The 23,210-nt window shown below is 43.9% G+C and overlaps 1 protein-coding gene and 1 long non-coding RNA gene across 5 annotated transcripts in view; both read left to right on the forward strand.

Annotated features, from left to right (window-relative positions):
• Positions 1–11: 11 nt before the first annotated feature.
• On the forward strand, positions 12–936 carry LOC307217286. Its single transcript, XR_013839527.1, has 2 exons — positions 12–350; positions 404–936. It is a non-coding gene; the product is annotated as an uncharacterized lncRNA (long non-coding RNA).
• An 18,657-nt stretch (positions 937–19,593) lies between these two features.
• U2SURP (U2 snRNP associated SURP domain containing) overlaps positions 19,594–23,210 on the forward strand; it is a 35,579-nt gene continuing 31,962 nt past the window's right edge. For all 4 annotated transcript variants that reach the window (XM_079977724.1, XM_079977725.1, XM_079977726.1 and 1 more), the window contains exon 1: positions 19,594–19,724. In XM_079977724.1, the coding sequence (XP_079833850.1) occupies positions 19,680–19,724 (45 nt within the window). In that variant the 5' untranslated portion in view covers positions 19,594–19,679. The remainder of the gene's footprint in view (positions 19,725–23,210) is intronic.

The raw sequence follows: 23,210 nt of genomic DNA on the forward strand, positions 1-23,210 counted from the left end.
CCCCTCCCCCTCCCCCCTGCCTGCCTGCCTGCCTTCCCATCTGTCACTTTCTCTGAATACTAGGCGAAACCCTGGCCAAGAAAAGGGATCCCTTCTGCTCTCTCCGCGGAGCTGTCCTCCTCTCACTGGTAATTCGATCTCCTTAGGCTTACCTTGGAGGTCTCTCGGTGTCAGCTCCTGTGCTTGAACATTGACGGGGGAGAAGGCAAGAGGCTGATATTATAGATGGGTGCACAAAAGCCATAGATTTAGGCGCAGTGAAAATTGATTTAAAGCAACATGTATCCATTAACAGACACAAAGATCTGCAGCCTCATTTGTGGGCAGCCCATTGAATACAGTAGGACTTGGTTCTGCTTTTCCTGTAACTGGTCTGTAACTTCTGACAACAGTGAACAAAAAGGACCCAAGGGGACAACACACGCTTCAGTACTAGAGCATAGAGATTTTTTTTAACAAACAAGTTAGTGTGAGTCCTTAAAGGTACATCAACTAAACAATTTACTTAACCCCCCCCCAAAAAAAAATATTGCTTGTGCTATGATAATTAACCCATATAATGACATTGTGTTATACATTTTAATGCAAATTAATATGTACAGCACAATGTCATTCTGTGGATTATTAAACTGACTGGTATATGCTTGACCTTTGTGAGATAAAGGGCCTCTTTTTTTCCATGCCAGATGGTGTGTCCATGATTTTTAGAGCACTTCCAGACTGCCATTACTTTGGGGTGGGATCCAGACCCATCCCGGCAAATTCAGGCTGCACAATTAAAGCTGATTTTGAGCCCTTGTGCAACAAAGCCTCTTTCCCAAAAGGTAAGACTTTTTGTGAAAAGGGAGTATGCACTGGAAACTGTGGGATAATGCTTGATGCAACATTGTCTAATCTCACAAATCATGATGAATGCTCATTAAATCACTCATGTAAGCTTCTCTTGTCCTTGATAAACAGATACACCAAAAAACTGAATGAAACAGGCCTGTTATCTGTGACTGGCAGTATGGAGCAATTCCTTTGGTTTATCTAGCGTTTCTCTTGCCTCCCTGCCTAAAAGCCGCCTTCAAAACACATTACTGTATTTAAAAATCAGTTGAACAGGGTTTTCGATTGTCATTGCATATTAAAGAAATTTAAGTATTCTTATTGTACTGGGGCATGATGACTGACCATAACTGATGATTCGTTTCAAAAGATGAAATGAAGCAGCCACTTTAAATTTCCCACCAGTTTTAGGTGACCAATAAATAATAAAACAGGGAGATGTAATGTATATGCAACAAATTAATAATTGAAAAGAAAAGACAAAGGAGTGTTATACTGTAAACAATGGGACTTTCCATGTGATTAGATGTGCCCATCAGTGTATCCTGGGTGGCCAGAAGCCTATTAAGATGCCACTGTGCTTAAGACCCATGAGTGCAACAATGCCACCCCCCCCCCATGATTCTCAGCACCTTATATCCAAAGGCATTCTCTGCCTCCAATACCTGGAGGCAGTAGCCACCTTGTCTAGAAGCTTTATCCCCCACGAGTGTCTAATCCCCTTTTAGAGCCTTCTGGTGGCACTGAATTCCACAGCTTAATTATTTGCTCTTTGAAGAAGTTACTTTTGTCATGGCTCCTGAATCTAGCAGTAATCCACACACATAACGAGGCTGCAGAGGCACCAGCTGAGGAGTCAGATGAAGTTTAGGGTTCTAAGCTGGCTGCCAGATACCAAGAGACCATTGTAACTGAGGCTGTAGGACAGGGGTCTCCAGAAGAACCTCTGGACCATTAGGGTCCGTAGGGACCTTGGTGGGCATCTTCCCCTGAAGAATCAGATGCCTCCCACTACACTTCACCAGTCTAGCAGCACAGAGAGTGCTATGGAATGAAGAAGGAGTAGCAGTCTTGAGGCCAGAGGATTTGCCCTTTAAAGTTCTGAAGTTCTCCGCAAGCGGGTGGATCCTAGAGGAAGTCGACAGAGGGCTCCTCCACACTTCCAAGGAGAAAGCATGGGTCCGAGCAACTTTTGGAGCAAACGTCAATCCGTGGAAAACCCAGTGGTAAAGATCAGGTTTCCCTGGGGGAAAGCAGTGCAAGGGGAAGTCTGGATGAGCCCAGAAGTTTAAAGGATATCAGTCTGCTCCCAACTTTTGCTAGGGCAAGTAATTTACTTGGAGCTATCCGTGGTCCTGTAACTTGTGAACAGCCTGGCCTCCATGAGATCAGGCATCAGATTAGAACATGACAATTTGGTTTTTTGTTCTGACACATTCTACCCTCTTTTCCTCCTTTTCCTGTTTGGCTCCAGGCCAACCAGTCAGTGTGACGCAAAGCTTAGAGTAATGGATGATGAACAGGGAGGCAAACCTGCAGTCAGCCACAAAACTTGCTGGGTGAACTCAATTGCTTATGATCTTTTGGTCTAATGTATCTCGCAAGTTGTTTTCAGGAAGTGAGGTGGCATCTATTTCCTTGGAGGAAGGGTGGAATAAAAATGCAATCACTCAGATCAAGTCAGAATAAGAGGCAATGAACATTTGGAGAAAGAAAAGAAAACAACAAGCCATGTTTAGCTTTCACGCTAGAACAACATATCCTACACAGAAGAAGATACTGCACATCCAACAAATTTATAATAAAATACATATGGCAAAGGAAAATAGTATTTAATAAATATACAGAGTCATTTTGTATTCCAGTAGGGAAGTGGAAAAATATTAGGAAAAAAACTATTTTCCGTACGTAGCAAGAGAAGCTTAGGATCTTTGACCATACCAGTTATATTGCTTTATCTGCAGGCTTAGTATCTATGAAGAATGATGTTTCTCTTTAACTTCATATAATGTGACATTGAGGAATAATGCTTTTCTTAAGAGCCAGCTAGTACTGGAGTCTATTTTGTGTCCTCTTTCTCCATCTATGAGAATCTGAAATGGCATCAGTGGTTATTCTGGCTGCTTTAAGGAACCTTTCTTCCATTTGGCTCCAACTTGTATACAGTATTTGTAAACAAAGACAACACAAGTTTTCAGTGCTCTTCTTAATTACAGGAAACCACTGCTCAGGGAAGTGGAGAGCATTTAATCAGGGTTTAGGGTGCTGCAATAAAAACAAGTTGCAAAAGCATAGGCAGCTCCCATAATTCCCCTCCCATTCCCCCCCCCCTTAACAACCATGGGAAGCAGTGTAAACTATGAGATAGTAACTGGCCCAAAGTCACTCAGTTGGCCCTATGGCTAGTGTAAATTTGAACATGGACCTCTCAAGTTCATGTCTTGATACTTGAACAACTCTACCCCCCATCTGGAACCCCGGACAGCTGGTGTAAGTCAATGTAAACAGTACTGAACTAGAAGGAGCAATGGTTTGATACAGCACAAAGGCAGATTCCTATGTTCCCAACTGAGCAAGCACACAGGCCACCTGCTTACAGGTTTCCCCAGTATCGTGAGATGCAAGGTATTTATATTTAAAGTAATTATGGGAGCATCCAATCCCAAGTTCCGCCTGGATTAATGGAATTTGGAATAGGCAGATCTCCAGCTGAGCTGGAGTTTGCCCAGCTGGAGTTCCTCATCCCAGCTCAAGCTCGGATCCACCTGTTTAAGTCTTCCATTCTGGCTCAGCTGGAGCAAATCCTGAAAAACAGGCAAGGCAAGGTAGGGCAGAAGAAGGGCAAAGGGAGATTTACCCTTATTCCAAATTCCCTTTAACTTGCTCATGTGATCTAGCCAGGGCCAGATTTAGGTTTGATGAGGCCCTAAGCTACTGAAGGTAATGGGGCCCTTTATATGTCCAGCTGTCCTTTGTCAACAACAAATTGTTGCTTTTTTGTGTGTTGAATATATGATATATGATATATATATATAGGGGTCCATTACTTACATCACAAGAGCCTACACAACACAAAACACTGTTGCTGTATGCAGGTTTTATTTTATTTGTTTTTTGTCTTATATTCTGGAAATGTACATCCAGGTTTTTTTTCCTTTAAATTTTTTTGGGGGGGCCCAAGAAGAGTGTGGCCCTAAGCTATAGCTTGTTTATCTTATACAGTGGTACCTCGGGTTACATATGCTTCAGGTTAAATACGCTTCAGGTTACACACTCCACTAACCCAGAAATAGTGCTTCAGGTTAAGAACTTTGCTTCAGGATAAGAACAGAAATCGGGCTCCGGCGGCGTGGCGGCAGCAGGAGGCCCCATTAGCTAAAGTGGTGCTTCAGGTTAAGAACAGTTTCAGGTTAAGAACGGACCTCCGGAACAAATTAAGTACTTAATCTGAGGTACCACTGTATGTAAATCTGGCACTGGATCTACCAGAAGGTATACTGACAAAAAAGGGTGGCATAAATCAAACTGTTTAAAAGGCTTGTTTTTCTCTCTGCCAGGTCCCAGTCAGCTCAGGCAGCAGTAGCGCTGCTCCTGAACAGAGTTTGGAATAAGGGTAAGTTACACTGGCATAGAGCATTCCTACAGTTTGGAGTGCTCTGTATTTCTAAGTGTGCATCTCTACCATCAATTAGCACATGCAGCTTTTATGCAAACACATCTTATTTTCCAGAGATGTGTTTCCTCTTCTATAGTGATAGATAAGTGGTAACCCCAAACAAAGCTTCACCCACACTTCCGTTTGGCCCTTCTAGGCATGGATTTCCCTGCTGCTTTCCCTGGGGAAACCCGCTGTTTACTGCTGAATTGGAGCAAATGTCCATTGGGTTTCCAGCAAATTGATGTTTGCTCCGATTCAGCATTAAACAGCAGATTTTTCCAGGGAAAGCAGTGGCACAAAAGAAAAACATCTTGGACCCATGCCTAGAAGCCATGGACCATACAGAATAAAGTGTGGGGCAAAGGGAACTGCAAGTGAGCCCTGGAGAGGATTCACCAGAAGCAGGTGAATGTGTTGCATATACACATGGCTTGACCTGGCTTGCCTAATATGTGTAGGCTGGATTGAGGTATTAGAAGAGATAAAATCTCAAAGAACCTGCTGTGGTTCACTTAATGTACAGGGTTTGGCCTGTTGCACTTAATGTACAGGGTTTTGGCCTGTTGTGCAAAGGCCTCTTATTTCTTAATTATCATTGTGACCAACATTCTCCTCACGCCAAATTAGCAATGGCGAATAATGATCTGTGCAATGCTTAAGCAGAATACCTCTTCCAGTGGTGACTCGTCTTGTAGCACAGAAGACAGAAGCAGTTTGTCTACAATGGCAGCTTGGCAAAAGTCATAAAACTACTCCAGTTTGAATGCTGCCTTAGGCTGCAACCCTAAACACATGTACCTCTGCATAAGTCCTATACATCCCAGAAGAATTTGTTTCCAGGTAGACATGCAGAGGATCGTGCTATAAGTAATCCCATACACAAAGAGTACTCCCACAAACACAGATTATTCAATGGGTTCTCTCCCACCAACAGTTGCCAAACAACTGCATACCTCTACATAGGTTTTGTAACCATTTGCCAACGAAGTGAAATTTATTGCTCAAGATACCATGTGAAGCGTTCCTAAATCAACTAGGAAAAACAAATGCCTGCACATTTTCTTTTGCATAATTTATGCTTCCTATTTAAATGAGACTTTCAGTGTAGAGTACCAAAAGAAGCAATATTTTTTTACCTTACCACAAGAAGCACAATCTTTCATAACAAGGGGAGAGGGAGAAGTTTGGTCAGATTCACCCTGCATGTAACTTCCTAATCCAGATGCACAGCTATTTCTTTTCTCCTTTTTTGACCTTTTATGTTTTGCTTGATATCTCAAAGGTTTTACAATGCTAATACAAAAACATTTTACAATAAAATAAAATAAATCAGAAAAAATAATAAAAAGGAGAAAGTAAACACCACTCTCATTAACACTGAACAATACAAAAGAAAAATACAGGGCTCTTTAACATTATCAGAACTACTTTGATTTTTTTACACTTAAATAAATTCAACTGACTGTACCACTCCTAACAAGGAGTGTGGGGTTGTGTTTTCTTGTACCTTGTTACCCAGTATATAATTAAACATACATATATTTCTTGGCAAAATGATCATACAGTCACCTTGGTTGTCGAATGCCTTGGTACTCGTATGTTTTGGCTCCCGAACGCCGCAAACCTGGAAGTGAGTGTTCTGGTTGGCTAACGTTCTTTGTAACCCGAACGTCCGACTCAGCTTCTGCGGCTTCCAATTGAGTGCAGAAAGCTCCTGCAGCCAATCAGCTGTGCCTTAGTTTTCGAATGTTTTTGGAAGTCGAACGGACTTCCGAAATGGATTCTGTTCGAGAACCATGGTATGGCTGTAATCCTGTTTGCCTTCTCTCACACAAATCAGTTAATTTGATGATACAGGCAACATCCTTTACTTTATTTAACCAGTCATTTGGTTTCAGAGGGAAGTTTGAACATATGAGAGCCATTGGGGGTCTTTTCCAGCCATATTTGGAGATGCCAGGGATCTTCTGCATGCAAAGCAGGTGCTCTGCTACTGAGCTACAGTCTTCCCCCATTTGCTGTCCAGGTGTTAGCTATTGATGGGCAACATCAAGGTCTCTGTTCTCCTATTTTTAGCTTTAAGCCAGATTTGAATACTGGACAACCCTTCAAATAGAGGACAGCTATCTGTAAGGAAAGACACATGGCCACCCTACTCTCTGGGGTTGTCAGCATTCACTTGTGGACAGCTGCATTTCTGGGCATTGTAACAGGCGTCTAGAAAAGCTACATTGCAGGCGCAGGTTACAACAACAGCCAAGGCGACATTTTTCCACCTTTGCCGCATCAAGCAGTTGGTCCCTTACCTTTCCCACCCCGACCTGGCCACAGTGGTCCATGTGATGGTCACCTCCAGGCTTGACTACTGTAATTCGCTCTACACGGGGCTGCCCTTGTTCCACCTGGCCTTTGGCTTAGAATCAGTTTGATTCCCAACCCCTCTTCCTTTTTCCTTTCTCCTCCTATGAAGAGACTGCATACTAATGTTTTAATGTTGTATCTTAATCTTTTAAATTGTATTTTAATGAACTTGTTTTTATTGTTGGTTGTTAGCCGCTCTGAGCCCAGTCTTGGCTGGGGAGGGTGGGGTATAAATAAAAAATTATTATTATTATTATTATTACATTGCTTACTTTCCATACTGTGATGGTTCTAGCAACTGTGAAGACATAAATGCATTCTAAAAGCTTCTGACCTACCTCTGATCTCACCTATGTGTACATTTTGGGGCAAAAATAGCCTGTTAATGTTTGAACAGCTAGAAGAAACACATTGGAGAAATGCTTGTGGATGTGTGATGTCACCGCCATATGCAAGAAGGTGGAAGGAATTGTGATCACGCAAGTAAGCAAGTTCATGTTGACTGTGGAAAAATTCTTATACAACCACACCAAGCAAGAACGGAATCCTAAACAGTGGACAAGGATGGCATTTCAATAGGGGAGGGTCATATTCACCAGCCGCATGATGTGCATGACACAGAAATGGACAATTTCCAAAATATGGTATAAAGCAGGCATCCCCCAAACTCAACCCTCCAAATGTTTTGGGACTACAACTCCCAATATCCCTAGCTAACAGGACCAATGGTCAGGGATGATGGGAAATGTAGTCCCAAAACATCTGGAAGGCCGAGTTTGGGGGTGCCTGGTCTAAAGTGCACGGTGTCCTGGTTGAATTGCATCCCTGACTGGGCCCTACCCTTCCAGAAGCTAAATTAAAGTACTCATTTTAAAAAAATAAAACTGCAAAGAGTGTAATTTTCCTACCTCTAATCGCCACTAGGTATCAAGCCAAATAAGGGGGGGGGTCCTGTGGCCTTTGACATAATTTCATATGGGGGGCAGAGGGAGAGATGGTGGGTAGTAGGTGGAAAACATAGAGATAGCAAATCAAATTAACCCCCTCCCCCCCAATGTCTCAACAAATGAAACTGATTTGTAAAAATGTTACACGGAAAAAATACGAGAGACATTAGACAAACCTCTGTAAAACAAGAAAATCTTTAATAAAAAACAACAACAACAAAACAGTAAAACCTTGTTTTCTGGATTAAGGAAGAGCTCAGCTTTGTGAGGAGTAGATTGCAGAACAGAATCTCCTTTTTACACAGAAAGTCAATAAAACTTCTTACCAAAAAGGACAATAATATCCAGCTTTTCTTAGTTCATTCCAGAAGAGGCCACATTGCCAAACTTGGGGCCACTTCTAAATTGTGATGCTGTAATAAACAAAAATGATTCTCATGCAAAAAATTAAATTAAATTAAATTAAAACTGGAGTGGGGAATCCTCTGCAAGCAAACAATGGAGACCTTTGGAAGGGTGATATGCCCCTCACCCAGCAGTCCAATGGGCAAGAAGAAGTGGGTGGCAGGAAGACAGAGAAGCAGAAATGTATGGCAGAGTGTCAGTGGGAAAAGTGAGTGGCTCACCCACTGTCAGCTCTGGCCCTGCCCACTACCAACATGTGGCCCCTGACAGATTATCTTGTGAGAATGCAGACTTCAGATAAAAAGGTTAACCACCCCTGATTTATAAAACGAGGTATTGCTCAGAATGGGGGAGTGCAGTTATTTTTCACTACAGGTGCAGAAGTGTTCTCCCATCAATGATTAAGGCTGCAGTTCAAAGCATGTTGGCTAGACAGTAAGTCCCACTGAACCTTGTGGGATTTCTTTCTGAATAAACACACTTAGGATTGTGCTGCATGAGTAGCTTCTCTTAGGATTTTGGCATTTTCCATCAACTATTTTTGACATATACATGCTGGTCTAGTGCATGGTCAGCATGTTACATGCTGCTAGAGCTAGTTAAATATTGAATAGTAGTAGTAAAATAAATGATTCATAGTGTAAGGCATCACATATTTAGAAGTCTGAACAATTACATCTTTCGACCTTGTAACCTTGAGCTTGTGGATCAACTGAAAAAAAGAATGTCCACCCAAAAATGTTTATTCAAGTATAACATGATGGTGAGATTTTTGAGGGGTTTTTTTGTATACTATGCAGTTTTTTTAATGAAAAAAAAAGATGCTGATACACATCACTTATTACTTGCTAAATAATCTCTTCTGCCTTTTATAAGACTTGGGATAATTACAGGCAAGTTCGTTTTCCAAATGAAAGTGGCCCATTTCCAAGAGTTCTATGATAGTTTTCTTTCTGGTGAAATGCCACTGATAATTCTCTTTAAAAAGATAAATTAATTTATGCATACCTGATACATAAATGTGGATAAACAGGCATATTTGTGTGACACACCAATAGCGAAATTTTCAAAACTTAGTTGCCCTCAACTTGTATGTAATTAAACAGCCTAATTAAAAGCCAATCCCATATGTGGATTAAGTACATTTATTCCCGATGTCTTGCAACTGCAATATTATCTCTGGTCTCTATCTAGGGTGTAGAAACCTTCATACAGTATTATTTAGTGGAGGAAAGGCCACATCTCAACATGCATTGGCTATCTACTTCTTTTCTCCTAGCCTTCTAAAGCATTGTTGGATTTTCACGTTTCCTGGGTCCAAGTATCCTCCAGACCAGGCTTCCTCAACCTTGGCCCTCCAGGTGTTTTGAGGCTACAATTCCCATCATCCCTGACCACCGGTCCTGCTAGCTAGGGATCATGGGAGTTGTAGGCCAAAAGCATCTGGAGGGCCCAAGGTTGAAGAAGCCCAAGGTTGAAGAAGCCTGCTCCAGACAGTTCCAAACGGCTAAGGGAGCTGGGCATGTTTAGCCTGGAGAAGAGGAGGTTAAGGGGTGATATGATAGCCATGTTCAAATATATAAAAGGATGTCACATAGAGGAGGGAGAAAGGTTGTTTTCTGCTGCTCCAGAGAAGCGGACACGGAGCAATGGTTCCAAACTACAAGAAAGAAGATTCCACCTATACATTAGGAAGAACTTCCTGACAGTAAGAGCTGTTCGACAGTGGAGTTGCTGCCAAGGAGTGTGGTGGAATCTCCTTCTTTGGAGGTCTTTAAGCAGAGGCTTGACAACCATATGTCAGGAGTGCTCTGATGGTGTTTCCTGCTTGGCAGGGGGTTGGACTCGATGGCCCTTGTGGTCTCTTCCAACTCTATGATTCTATGATTCTATGAATCACAAGGTTGCCGCCTGCAGTGGGCCACCAGATCTGACCTCCAAAGAATGTGTCACCTGTGGCTTGTTCCTCTGAGGCTGGATCTGCCATCACCTTGGCACCCCCATGCCACTTCCACAGCAGCCTCTCAGTGAATAGGGGACACAGCTGGTCTCCTCCCACCCTTAGGGAAGAAATGGTGGGGGCTGCTTTTGTTAGGATTTTTATCCGAGCTGCTCCAGTGAGTGGTACTATGATTGTATACATCATGTGTGTGTCTGAGACAGCGTGAGAAAGGAACTCTGTACTATCTCTTCCTTTGAGTACTATTGGAAGTTAGTTTCACTTCTGTGTGTGTCACAGGTTTCTGTACTGGTATTCCAAGAGCACGGACATACTGATGGAGTCTCTGTATATGACTGTAAATAAAGTAGTTTTAGAACTACGATTGAGTCTTTCTTCTCCTATGATATGCCAGAAGACTGGCGTGCTCTTTTCAGGAGAGGCGGGTCGCCTATTACCGGTGTCTCTGGACTGAGGGAGATTTATAGCCAGAGAGGATCACCGGAGAGACGCCCCAAAGATTTGGGAAGTTGGCAGCCATTCCCAGGGCATTTTTCCAACAGCCTTCAGGGGTCTCCTGAGCTCTGTACCCACAGACCCGTTTCTCCCTGTGAAGTCTTTAGATTACCAGTTCAGCTGCTGGGTAAGGTTGACTCGATTCCCTTCTTTGTTCCCAATGTCGATCTTTACTCTCCCTTGTTGATAATTATTCCCCCCTTTCAAATTTTTCTTCACACCCCCTTCTTTCCTGAAAAAGGCCCATTTTGTGATTTGCCTCAGGTGCCAAAATGTCATGGGCCAGCTCTGTTTTTTCCCATTCTGTTGTAGCTGGCTATTCTGCACAGCCCACTGGTGGCTGAGATTCCCTCTCTGGGAGAGAGACTGGGGCTGGGAGCAGGGGGCAGAAAAACACCAAAAATAACAACTATACTAATCAACCGAAGGAAAGGGGAATTAGGGTTGCAAAGAGAGTTGTGAAGGGACATAGCAAAGGAAAGACATAGTTGGATTTAGAGAAATCTGTGGAGTGGTGAAGGATAGAAAAAATGTGGGGGTTATTGAGATAGGGTGAGTGTGGTGGGTAGGGCAACAGGAAATCAGCAAAATAACAGATGGAGAGTTTGACGCTGTTGCCTGGCAACCAGCAACTGCCAGTAAGGGAAGACTGTTTCCATCATGGGATGAACCAGGTCCAGCTACTTGGCCTCAGAGGATTTTTTGTGAGAACTGTTGCCTGGTATGACGCTAGGGAAGAGACAAGGAAATGAACAGGAAATGCTGCCTTGATACTGTGAATTTTTCGTCCTTCTACCAGATTTCTACTAGATCTGAGTGTGATTTTATTGTGAGAATCTTTTGTAAGCTGCTATGAAAACTTTGTGGGGCTATAAAGTAGGGTGGAACTATTTTTTATATAAATCTGCATCATAACCTGCCCTATGGGGTGCAGAAGGAAGACAGAGCGCTATAAAGCAGAGAAAGAAAAGGAGAGAATGGACAGCGTGCATTCTGGGGTGCTGAGGAAAGTGAAATTGGGTTAAAAATAACAACCATACCGTTAAGACATTAGCAATTTCCTCACTTGCTGGCCCTCAGAGTGTCTTGAGAGATTCATCCCTGGTTTTCAGAATAAGCTTAATGTACTGAAATCACCAAAGCCGAGACATCACCTTGCCAACAAAGGTCCATATAGTTAAAGCTATGGTTTTCCTAGTAGTGATGTATGGAAGTGAGAGCTGGACCATAAAGAAGGCTGATTGCTGAAGAATTGATGCTTTTGAATTATGGTGCTGGAGGAGGCTCTTGAGAGTCCCGTGGACTGCAAGAAGATCCAGCCTCTCCATTCTTAAGGAAATCAGCCCTGAGTGCTCACTGGAAGGACAGATCCTGAAGCTGAGGCTCCAATACTTTGGCCACCTCATGAGAAGAGAAGACTCCCTGGAAAAGACCCTGCTGTTGGGAAAGATGGAGGGCACAAGGAGAAGGGGGCGACAGAGGACGAGATGGTTGGACAGTGTTCTCGAAGCTACCAGCATGAGTTTGACCAAACTGCGGGAGGCAGTGGAAGACAGGAATGCCTGGCATGCTCTGGTCCATGGGGTCACGAAGAGTCGGACATGACTAAACGACTAAAGAACAACAACATTGAAATCACCATTCACTGGAGTGACAGCTATACATATTTACCATTGGAAACAGTTTGTGGGGTTTCTTTCAGTTGTGCAAGACAACAAAGATAAGCATGAGCCTGCTGCTAAATGCCATCCTTTCAAGTGTCAAGATCAAAGAAAGGTGTGCCATATTTTCACTATTTATTTATTTCATTTATATGCAACTTGATTAACAAAAGCTCTAATTGATCCTAAAATGTATCAATTAAAACAGTTACAAAATTAAGAGCATTTTAAAATTTAGTCTCTTTTACCCCAATGTCAACACTGAGGTCCCATCATAAGCATCTCTGAAAGATCTCCAGTGCAAAAGACCTGGCATACTGAGTGATATCATTCAGTGGCTGCTAATGTGTACTGGAAAAGAGCTGTGCCACATTGTGTTATAAATAGCACAAATTCAGGGATATACTTCCATATGGAATCAATTGTTAGGGGGATGACCTTTCAGATTCCAGCTAAATCTCTGCCATGCTTTCCCTTTTCACAGAATTCCCTGATACCACCCTGCTTGTAATTTGGCAAAGATTATTCATTATGAAAGCGCACAGAAGCTGAAATCATGCGTGCGCGCACACACATACCAGTTGGTTTCAGTTAATGAGGTGGATAATTAAAAAGGATTAATGAAGTGGAGTAAAATGAATGGGTTGTGACCGAAGATAACAGTGGAAAGCACTACAGACTCTGCAACCATTCCTGCTTTCACACGGACACTGTCATTTTCTCATTCTTCTCCCCAAACCAAACATCTTACCTTAAATGCTTCCTATTCACCTCACGAGCAGAACTCTAGGCTCCCCACTCCTGTTGTTTGGCCTTTTACTTCTCTGGATGCATCCACTATGGACCAGATTAGTTCATGGTGCTTTGCTTCTAAAGTATGGCCTCTGGCTGGGCCCCCTTTGGCTCAGAACCAGATCAAAAATAAAGAAGCAAGGCAGAGGATGAGACTGTGTGTCAGTTCTGCTGTGAAAGATGGAGGGGCCACCTAGAAGTTAGCAGGAATCCAGTGGGAAGCAAGTGCCCTATTCCCCTGTCAGGTCAGCTGTGTTATTGCTGAAGACAAAAATGCTGCAATAATCACATTTTAAAAGAATGAATTAACACAGATTACTCTCTGTCCCAATAAACGAGGACTGGATTAACCATAGACCCAACAGCCAGTGTAGCATAAAGTTAAGAGCCAGTGTCACATTACTGTTAGACTAGGTCGGACTTGGGAGTTCAGTTCCCCAATTAACCATGAAGCTCACTGAGTAACCTTGGACCAGTCACTGTCTCCCAGCCTAACCTACCTCACAGGGATGTTGTGAGGAAGAAAGGGGAGGGGAAGAACCATGTACACAATCTTGAGCTTGGAGGAAAGGTGGAATAGAAATTGAATGAAAATGCATAAGTAGTGGAACCAAGGACAGGTTTTAAAGGTCTAGGGCTGGCTTTTCCACACTATTAAGTTTCTTAAGGGTGCTGAGAGTTGTTAAAAGACACCCCTCCATTCCCCTCACAGAGCTCCAATTCCCAGAGTGGATTAACAACCAGTCCTTCTTTCCCAGGGAACTCTGGGAATTGGAGCTCTGTGAAAGGAAGAAAGAGGAATCTCCTTACCAATGTAAGTGGTCAAATTATCCTTGTCCAGAAAAGGGCACAGTTGATGCACCTGCTGAACCTGGTGATAAATGCTCTTTAAAGGTGCCCGGGCCTCCATGGAGAACGACTGCTCCCAGAGCACCCCTAAACTGCATACAAGTTCTTTCACAGGGAGTGCAACCTCATCTAGAACAGGCAGACCCCCAATTCATGGACCTGGGAACCACTTGCCCACAGTGATCCTGTCTTAAGAAAGGTAAAAGGTAAAGGACCCCTGGACGGTTAAGTCCAGTCAAAGACGACTATGGAGTGCAGCGCACATCTTGTTTTTCAGGCCAAGGGAGCTGGCGTTTGTCCACAGACAACTTTCCGGGTCATGTGGCCAGTATGACTAAACTGCTTCTGGCGCAACAGGACACCGTGATGAGTGCCAGAGCGCACGGGAACGCCGTTTACCTTCCCACCGGAGCAGTACCTATTTGTCTACTTGCACTGGTATGCTTTCAAACTGTATTAGTAAGACTGAGCTTCAGTCTGTTGACCATTATTCACTCCACTGCATCCAGGCATTGGTTCAGTTTATCCTCTCCTGACTCTGATTTAATAGACAAGTAGAGTTGCGTATCATCAGCATGCTAAGGACACTGTGCCCTGAACCTCCTCTTGAATTGTTCCCAAGGGCTTCATATAGATCTTAAATAGGACTGGGGACAAAATAGTGCTTTGCAGCACCCCACAGCTGTGCTGCCAAGATGTAAACATGTAGTTCTCCAGTGCTTCTCTCTGCCACCATCATGCATGTAGAAGCGGAACCACTATAAAACCACATCTCCAACTCCCAACCCATAGAGATGGTCCAAGAGGATATTCTGCTCAATGGTATCTAAAGCTGCTGAAGGATCCAGCAGCAGCAGGCTTGCACTCCCCTGGCTGCTCCATCAAAGGTTCTCTGTCAAGGCGATCAGGGCCAATTCCATGCCAAACCCAGGCCTGAATCATAGGAGCCAAATCCTACAGCTCCCCCGTAAAATATTTGAGGGGGTCACGCCCACAAAGTTAATGGCCATTGCCATTCAAAAGGTGTGTGTGCACCATGTCATGTAATTGATTATTCAGAGTGGCGCTAACCTGCCCCTACCCCCCCCCCCCAATATTTTATTCTAGTTGGCACCCCTAGCCTGAAACCAGACTGAAACAAGTAATCTGTTTCCTCCAAATGTGTCTGCAGCCAAACCGCTATCACTCAAAGCATCTTATCCCAAAAGGAGGTATTAAAGACTGGGTGGTAGTTGTGAAACCCCTCTGGGTACAGGAAGGGTATTTTCAGGAGCAGACGTACCACCTTCTGCTTTAAAGCAGTCGGAACAACACCCCCACCCCACCCCACCTCACACTGTTTGTCAGTGCTGATCACCCTCTGAATGAGGAACTGCCTTCCTCCCACGAAAAAAAGTTCAGCCTGTGAATCATTTTAGGCAGACAAAAGCATGTGATAAACAAACAAATCAGTGTAAGAGTAAGCCAGTGTTTCAGAGTACAGTGGTACCTCAGGTTAAGAACTCAATTTGTTCTGGAGGTCCGTTCTTAACCTGAAGCTGTTCTTAACCTGAAGCACCACTTTAGCTAATGGGGCCTCCCGCTGCTGCCGTGCCGCTGGAGCACGATTTCTGTTCTCATCCTGAAGCAAAGTTCTTAAATTGAGGTAATATTTCTGGGTTAGCGAAGTCTGTAACCTGAAGCGTCTGTAACCTGAAGCATATGTAACCCGAGGTACCACTGTATATGCTGCCTTGAGGTGTACGTATATGACACATTGTTAGCGTCTATGAATAGATTTCAGTAGTGTTCATCTTTTCCTTTAGAAAAATGTGTTGACTGCACCCCCTAGTGGTGAGGAACCCCACCGAACATCCTTTAAAGACTTTTGTGTTCATGCAAAAATGTGGCGTGGGTGAGCACAATCTTTTACTAGACCATGGTACTGAAAATGCGAGGCCTGTCAGCTGACTTATCTTTATATGATGTACATGCATCTATATACACAGTTGTTTCAAAAGCTCAAGACTTTTAGGATTCTGGAGATTTCTTCCATTCCTTTGATACGACAGCTGCATCACCACTATGAACCAAATATGATGTAGGCTTTTTTCTTCTTCCATATATTGCCTATTTGTTGTTGTTGGGTTTTGGGTTTTTTTGCAGGTTTCGGCACTTGAATGTATTTTTATCCCACCCTTCCAGGCTGGAAGGGCCTCCCAATGCAGCTTACAGAAATAACAACACTCAATAAAATAAAAATGATGAAAACTAAAACAGCAGCATAGAACAAGGTAAACTCAGATCAGCAATACACAGAAAACATCATAAGCAGTGGTGACTTAAAAGTCTAGCCCCACATTAATAAAAAATGAATGAGAACAAAAAGCTTTTTAAAGTCCAATCTGAAATGGCTAAAGTGGTGGTCAAATGTACTTTGGTGGAGGAAGAAAGTTCTACAAAGATGAGGCCACCAGTGAAAATGCTCTTTGCACCTTTTTCATTTGGGCCCACTGAACTGATTGGCCTTAATGTAAGTACAATCTGTGTGATTGCTCTTAAGAGTATACCAGATGGAGGAGCCGTATGGGCAAGTTCATTTAAGTGTCCTGATACAGACTAGTTATTATATACTCTTATCACTTTACTCCTCAAGCAGCTGAGCAGCTGTGCTTTATGGTAGGTGAAGTTTTTGAACAGCCTTTAAAGGCATGTAGAGCACATTACAGTAGCATACCCTCCAACATTTCTCTGATGAAAATAGGGACATCCCATTCTATAATGATAATTTTATTATTTATACTCCACCCATCTTACTGGGTTGTCCCAGCCACTCTGAGTAGCTTCCAATATATGTCAAAAGGACCCCTGACAGTTAAGTCCAGTTGCAGAGGACTCTGGGGTTGTGGCGCTCATCTTGCTTTACTGGCCGAGGGAGCCGGCGTTTGTCCACAGATAGTTTTTCCGGTCATGTGGCCAGCATGACTAAGCCGCTTCTGGCGCAACGGAACACCAAAACCAGAGCAGCGCACAGAAACGCTGTTTACCTTCCCGCCTGAGTGGTAACTATTTATCTGCTTGCACTTATTGGCATGCTTTTCAACTGCTAGGTTGGCAGGAGCTGGGCCTGAGCAACGGGAGCTCACCCCATCGTGGGTATTCGAACCACCGACCTTCCGATCAGCAAGCCCAAGGGGTTCAGTGGTTTAGACCACAGTGCCACCCGCTTCCCCTAACATACGTAAAAACATAATAAAACATTAAACATTTTTTAAAACCCTTGCCTATACACTACACGATTGCCTTCAGACGGTTCGAGGGTTGGATAATTCCATACCCTCCAACATTTCTTCAATGAAAATAAGGACATCCTAAAGAAAAGCGGGACATTCCAGGATCAAATCAGAAAACGGGCCAGCTTCTCTAAATCAGGGACATCCCTGGAAAATAGGGACACGTGGCGGATCTGCAGTAGTCTATTGATTGTACGGTAACTTGTTTGTTTTCTCTTTCTGAATCTAGTCCAACCTCCTGCATTGCTTTGGGTCCCGTGCAACCCTACAATTCTATGACTAATACATGATTGTAACAAGTCTTCATACACAACCCTGGACAACCAAGTGGCTTGCAATAATTAATGTATGTAATTTTCTACCACAAGGTGTGGTGGTTGTTAGCTTCATGTTTTTCCCCCCTTAATATTTCTGGGTTGCTTTTCCAGGATGTTGTTGTTGTTTAGTCATTTACAGTAGTCATGTCCAACTCTTTGTGACCCCATGGACCAGAGCACGCCAGGCACCCCTGTCCTCCACAGCCTCCCACAGTTTGGTCAAACTCATGCTGGTAGCCTTGAGAACACCATCCAACCATCTCGTCCTCTGTTGTCCCCTTCTCCTTGTGCCCTCAATCTTTCCCAACATTAGGATGTTTTCCAGGGAGTCTTCTCTTCTCATGAGGTGGCCAAAGTATTGGAGCCTCAGCTTCAGGATCTGCTTTTCCAGGTAGTGCCCATTTAAAGTGGCTTACAACAATGCAGTGGGACGCAGGTGGCGCTGTGGGTTAAAGCCTCAGCGCCTAGGGCTTGCCGATCGAAAGGTCGGCGGTTTGAATCCCTGCGGCGGGGTGCGCTCCCGCTGCTCAGTCCCAGCGCCTGCCAACCTAGCAGTTCGAAAGCACCTCCGGGTGCAAGTAGATAAATAGGGACCGCTTACCAGCGGGAAGGTAAACGGCGTTTCCGTGTGCGGCTCTGGCTCTGGCTCTGGCCAGAGCAGCGATGTCACGCTAGCGCTGGCCCCTGGCCTCTTAAGTGAGATGGGCGCACAACCCCAGAGTCTGTCAAGACTGGCCCGTACGGGCAGGGGTACCTTTACCTTTACCTTTTTACAACAATGCAGTACATGAAGCACACAAGTAAGAGATAAAACCACCTAGTCTTCTCAAAGATAAAAAAGACCAACAAAACAAAAAGGAAATAGCCACAGTCCACCCAACTTCATTATGCAGGCAGGATAGCGTAGGTGAAGCCAACTTCGGTCCAAAACATTTAGAGCTTTAAACATTAAAAACAGCACTTTAAATTGAGCCTATAAATACACTGAAGCTTTTCTCCCAACAGGACTCTGGATCAGCTCAAGTTTTCAAACCATCTTCAAGCACATCTGCAGTGTGTATTGCAGTAGTCTAGTCGAATCTTTCCAAATAGTGCTGCAATTCGCATACCAGCCGAAAGCTGGAAAAAGTCACTCCTGGCTACCAAAGCCACGTGCTATTTCCCAGCCAGCTATGAGGCCCTCCAAACGGCACACGTGGTCTTTCAAGGCGAGTGCCGCCCCATCTAGAACAAGCTGCAAGCCTCCTTCTACAGCTGGGCGTCTTGGAACCTACAGGACCTCCGGTTTTCTCAGATTTAATTTGTTTGCCCTCATCCCAGAACTGTCTCCAAGGCGCCAGTTTAGGATTTCAACAGCACTTCTCTGACTCACATTATCCCTGAAATAAAATCCGCCCGAAAGCTCTGTCCAGTAACGCTATTTATTATACACATTACGACTGGAGCTACTCAGCGCTATAGGAAATGCATATAATTTACTTATGGCCAGGATTCTATACTGTGTGTGTGTGTATGTATGTGTGTGTGTGTGTGTGTGTGTGTATATATATATATATATATATATATATATATATATATATGGGGGGGAGGGGGGGGAGAGAGAGAGAGAGATAAAATGAATATATCCCTGCACAATGAATACACACACACACATATATGTGTGTACATATGAATATGTGTGTATATATGTGTATAATGAATATATATATTTATTATGCATTACTTAATTAGCCGCAATTGGGCTCATGGGTCGGCGGGCTTTGGGCGACTTATTTGAGTGTCCGGATCAGCGTTTCCTGCACATGCCAAGCTGACAAGACGTCAATAGGATTTAAGAAATCTGCATCCCATTCGAAGCAAGCCCTTTCACCGCGCATGCGCGCCAACGCCCCCCCCTCTCTCTCGCCTTATGCCCTGCGGGCGAGGCGGAGCTAGGCTTCCTCCTTTGCCCAACCTTTTTTTTTATAACCTTCCGAAATCTCGCGCTCGGCCATCGGCTCGCGGTGCCTTGCCCTTCCTCCTCGCCGCCGCCGCCGCCGTTCCTTCCGCCTAGAATCCCTCTCTCTTCCAATCCGTGGAGTCGGCGCTCGATTTCCCGCCGCTGAGGCTCGAGCTGGGGAACAGAATCAAGATGGCGGACAAGACGCCAGGCGGTTCGCAGAAGGCCAGTGCGAAGGTGAGGCCGCTCTTGGGGCCGAGTCGGCGGCTCCGCCTGGTCCGAGGGGGGCAGGCGGGCAAGTGCCGGCGGGTGGACGCGGAGGGTTGGCGCGGGGAGCCGGCCTGGAGACGCGCGTGCCGCCGCTGCGGGACGTGGTGCGCAGGCGGGCGAGGAAGCGAGCTCGGTTGGCTTCGCGGCCTAGTCTCTCTCCCGCCTCCCAGCTCAGCCGGTGGCGGTGCGAGGGCGACGGAGAGGGGGGAATTATAGCGGGGAGGAAGCGGAGCGGCCGCGTCGCCTCCTTTTCCTTACACATTTTTTTTTAAAAAAAATTCTCCCTTCTCTCCGGGAAAGAGCTGCTTCAGTTTTTTCGCTCTCCCGCTCCTCCGATGCACCGTCTCTTCGGGGTTTCTCGGAAAAGGCTGCAAAAACGTGGGGTGTATATGGGTCACGATTCCATTCTGCATTGATTATTATTGGGAGTTTATATCGGTGTGGACTTTTAACCTCCCCTCCCCATTTTTAAGCCCTCGTGTGCTTGGAGAGGGAGGTCTGGTGTGTGTGATCTAGGCTTGTGAGCATCCCCTCCGCCTCCGAGCCGCATAAACATTCAGTTTATGCATCCTGGCGATCATTTTACTTAGGTAATATTGGCATATATTTGCGACGCGGGGCTATTTAAGATAGCTAACAGTGTAGCAGTTTACAGTATTTTGAATGTACTGTCTTGCATTGTCACGAAGGAGATGCAATACTTAAAAATGACAGAAATGATTAAACTGTAGATCAGTGCTAACAAGGCTGCACGATTCTCATGACTGGCTTTTCATTGAATTTACACACCACAAAGTACGTTATGATGTACAAGGCCTTTTGTTACATGGGGAAAAAATAGGGATATAGACTTGAGTGAAATGGCCCTTCCTTATTTGACACGTTAAAGCTGTTCTAGAGCAGTTTATTCCTGCTTACATGAGTTATGTTTCAGAATTTTGTTGACTGATTTTGTTCCCCAAAAGTTTCTTGTTTTTAGGTATAGATTGAAAATATTTCCCTCGATTTTTGTGCTGCCACCTTACCTGGGTTTCTGAAATTAAATGATGTTTATTATAAGGGAGGGTACAGAGGTTAACTTATGCATCTTTTAACTTGGCACCAATTAATCATTTTATTTGTGTACTGCCTTTATAAAGCTAAAACCATGCTCAAGGCAGTCTGCAACATATATATTAAAAAATCACATAATTACAAACATAACAAAACTAAAAGTAGTCATAAACAACAAATTACCGTATTTTTCGCCCTATAGGGCGCACTGGCCCATAGGACACACCTCATTTTTTTGGGGGGGGAATGAATAAAAAACAATTATTCCCCCCCCAGCCGTGGGGCTGGGGAAGCCCGAGCTACCCCAGCCCCCAGAACAGGCTGCTATCCGCAAGCCCTGCGAGCCCGGCAGCAACTCCCGCCGGGCTTGCAAGGCTCGCGGACACCTGCGCGAAGCACGGGGCGTCCTCCGGAGGGCGCCTCGGGCTCCGCGCTGCAGGCTGCCGCCCACAAGCCAGTGCGCACCGACGCCTCTCGCTCTCCAGGCTTCAGCGAAAGCCTGCATTCGCCCCATAGGACGCACAAACATTTCCCCTTCATTTTTGGAGGAGAAAAAGTGTGTCCTATAGGGCGAAAAATACGGTAAACATCAAAAGTACACAACCACATTGAATAATGTGTCTTCAGCTAGTTGTTTCCTTAGTTTTTTTATACATGTTTGACATATATTCTTATTCATATATTCATGTAGGTATTTTTGTTTTGCTTGTATTTTTGAGGATTATGTATGCATTATTGGAGATCAAGAACCATCTAAATAATGGTAGCCAGTAGACTCCTCTAGATGTTGAACTCCCATCAGCCTCAGCCAGCTTGGCCAGTAGTCGGGATGACAGAAATTGTAGTCCAACAATGTATTAACTTGAGGGGACCACATTGGCTATCCTTGTTCTAAATCAAGTAATAAAATAATCAGCAGCACTGGGAAAATGTGGTGTTGTGGCTCTGCTTTTTTTAAAAAAACTTATAAAGCACCTACTGGTATATTTTTTCCAGATGCTGTACAAATATTTAAGAAACAAATTGTCCATACCTACTCTCTTACAGTTTAACAGACATGATACAAAAAAGAGAAAAGGAACAGAAAGCAAAGCAAATTCAGGCACTAGTTTTTTAAGGTTTAATGAGCAAGTGGAATGGCCTTCTGAGAGGAGTGTTGCCAGCTCTGCTCAAAGCTCTTATTACATTTGCAGGTTAAAAGTTTAATATACAAAAAAAGGACTTGGTTTAGTAGGATGCAGGTAGTCAATGTTGTGTCCTTCAGGTGCTGCTGGGCTACAATTCTAATCAACCCTGACTGTTGGTCATAATGACTGGGGCAGAGGGAAACTGTACTTCCAACATCTGAAGGGCACCAGGTTGGCTACCCCCACGCTACAATTTGGTAGTTGTAGTGAGAATGAGAATCACCAGTGACTTCATAAAACAATCATTTATGAAGCAGAGATTATTATGTCTAAACTGACCAAATTTTGCACATCATCCACCTTCTTTCAAGCGATTTTAGTTGATGTACTTTCTATGGGAAAGCAAGTTTTCCTAAAATATTGGGGCAATTCGAAGAAATATAGAGCAGCGGTGATTTAAGCAGACTGCACAGTGCGGAACTGAGTAAAGTAAAGCTTATTCACCCCAATTCAATAACTGTGAAGCTGAAACCCAAGTTTTTTTGGTTAACTCTCTTTTCTCCCCACCCTGTAACCTACCCTGCCACATCATCTGGCAAACTGCCTTTGAAACTGAACAGTTTCAAAAGTACTGTGTGGTACAGGATAGGGCTCAGCTATTTCAAGAGCAGAGAGGATAATGAATTTCACTTACCTAATGCAAGCCCCTTGTGAGTGTTTGAGCAGCTTTTGGAATCTCAGCCATTGCCTGGAATACGGTCTTCAACTGGATTATTTCTGTAGAAAACACTGGCAAGCTTCCCCCCCCCCAAAAAAAAGTTCTATCTATCCAATTATTACTTGTACAGTAAAGGAAATGCAATATTCTTGCCTTTATTTTAAGAGGGAAAGGCTTCCACTTGCATTGTATGCAGATGCATTGAGAGATTTGTTCTTAAGTCCCACAAACAACAAAATTCAGGCCGTAGTAAAATCAGTGAAAATTAGCCTGTTAAAATCAATGAGAAATTGTTACTTATTGCCATTTTAATTGTATGGGAACGGAACAATAGTAATAATGATGCATGGTCTCTGAAACCTGCTTCTTTTCTAGATACTAATAAAATCAATTTTCTACCAGTGCTTGACTTTCAATAAAGTTGGATAGTTTTTTGTATTAGAAAATAAATTACCAGGTTGTGATTCAGTTTCAGTTATTACCGTATTTTTTGCACCATAACACTCACTTTTTTCCTCCTAGAAAGTAAGAGGAAATGTCTGTGCGTGTTATGGA

Source organism: Podarcis cretensis, assembly GCF_951804945.1.
Source record: "Podarcis cretensis genome assembly, chromosome: 5".
In the NCBI taxonomy this organism is placed as follows: domain Eukaryota; kingdom Metazoa; phylum Chordata; class Lepidosauria; order Squamata; family Lacertidae; genus Podarcis; species Podarcis cretensis.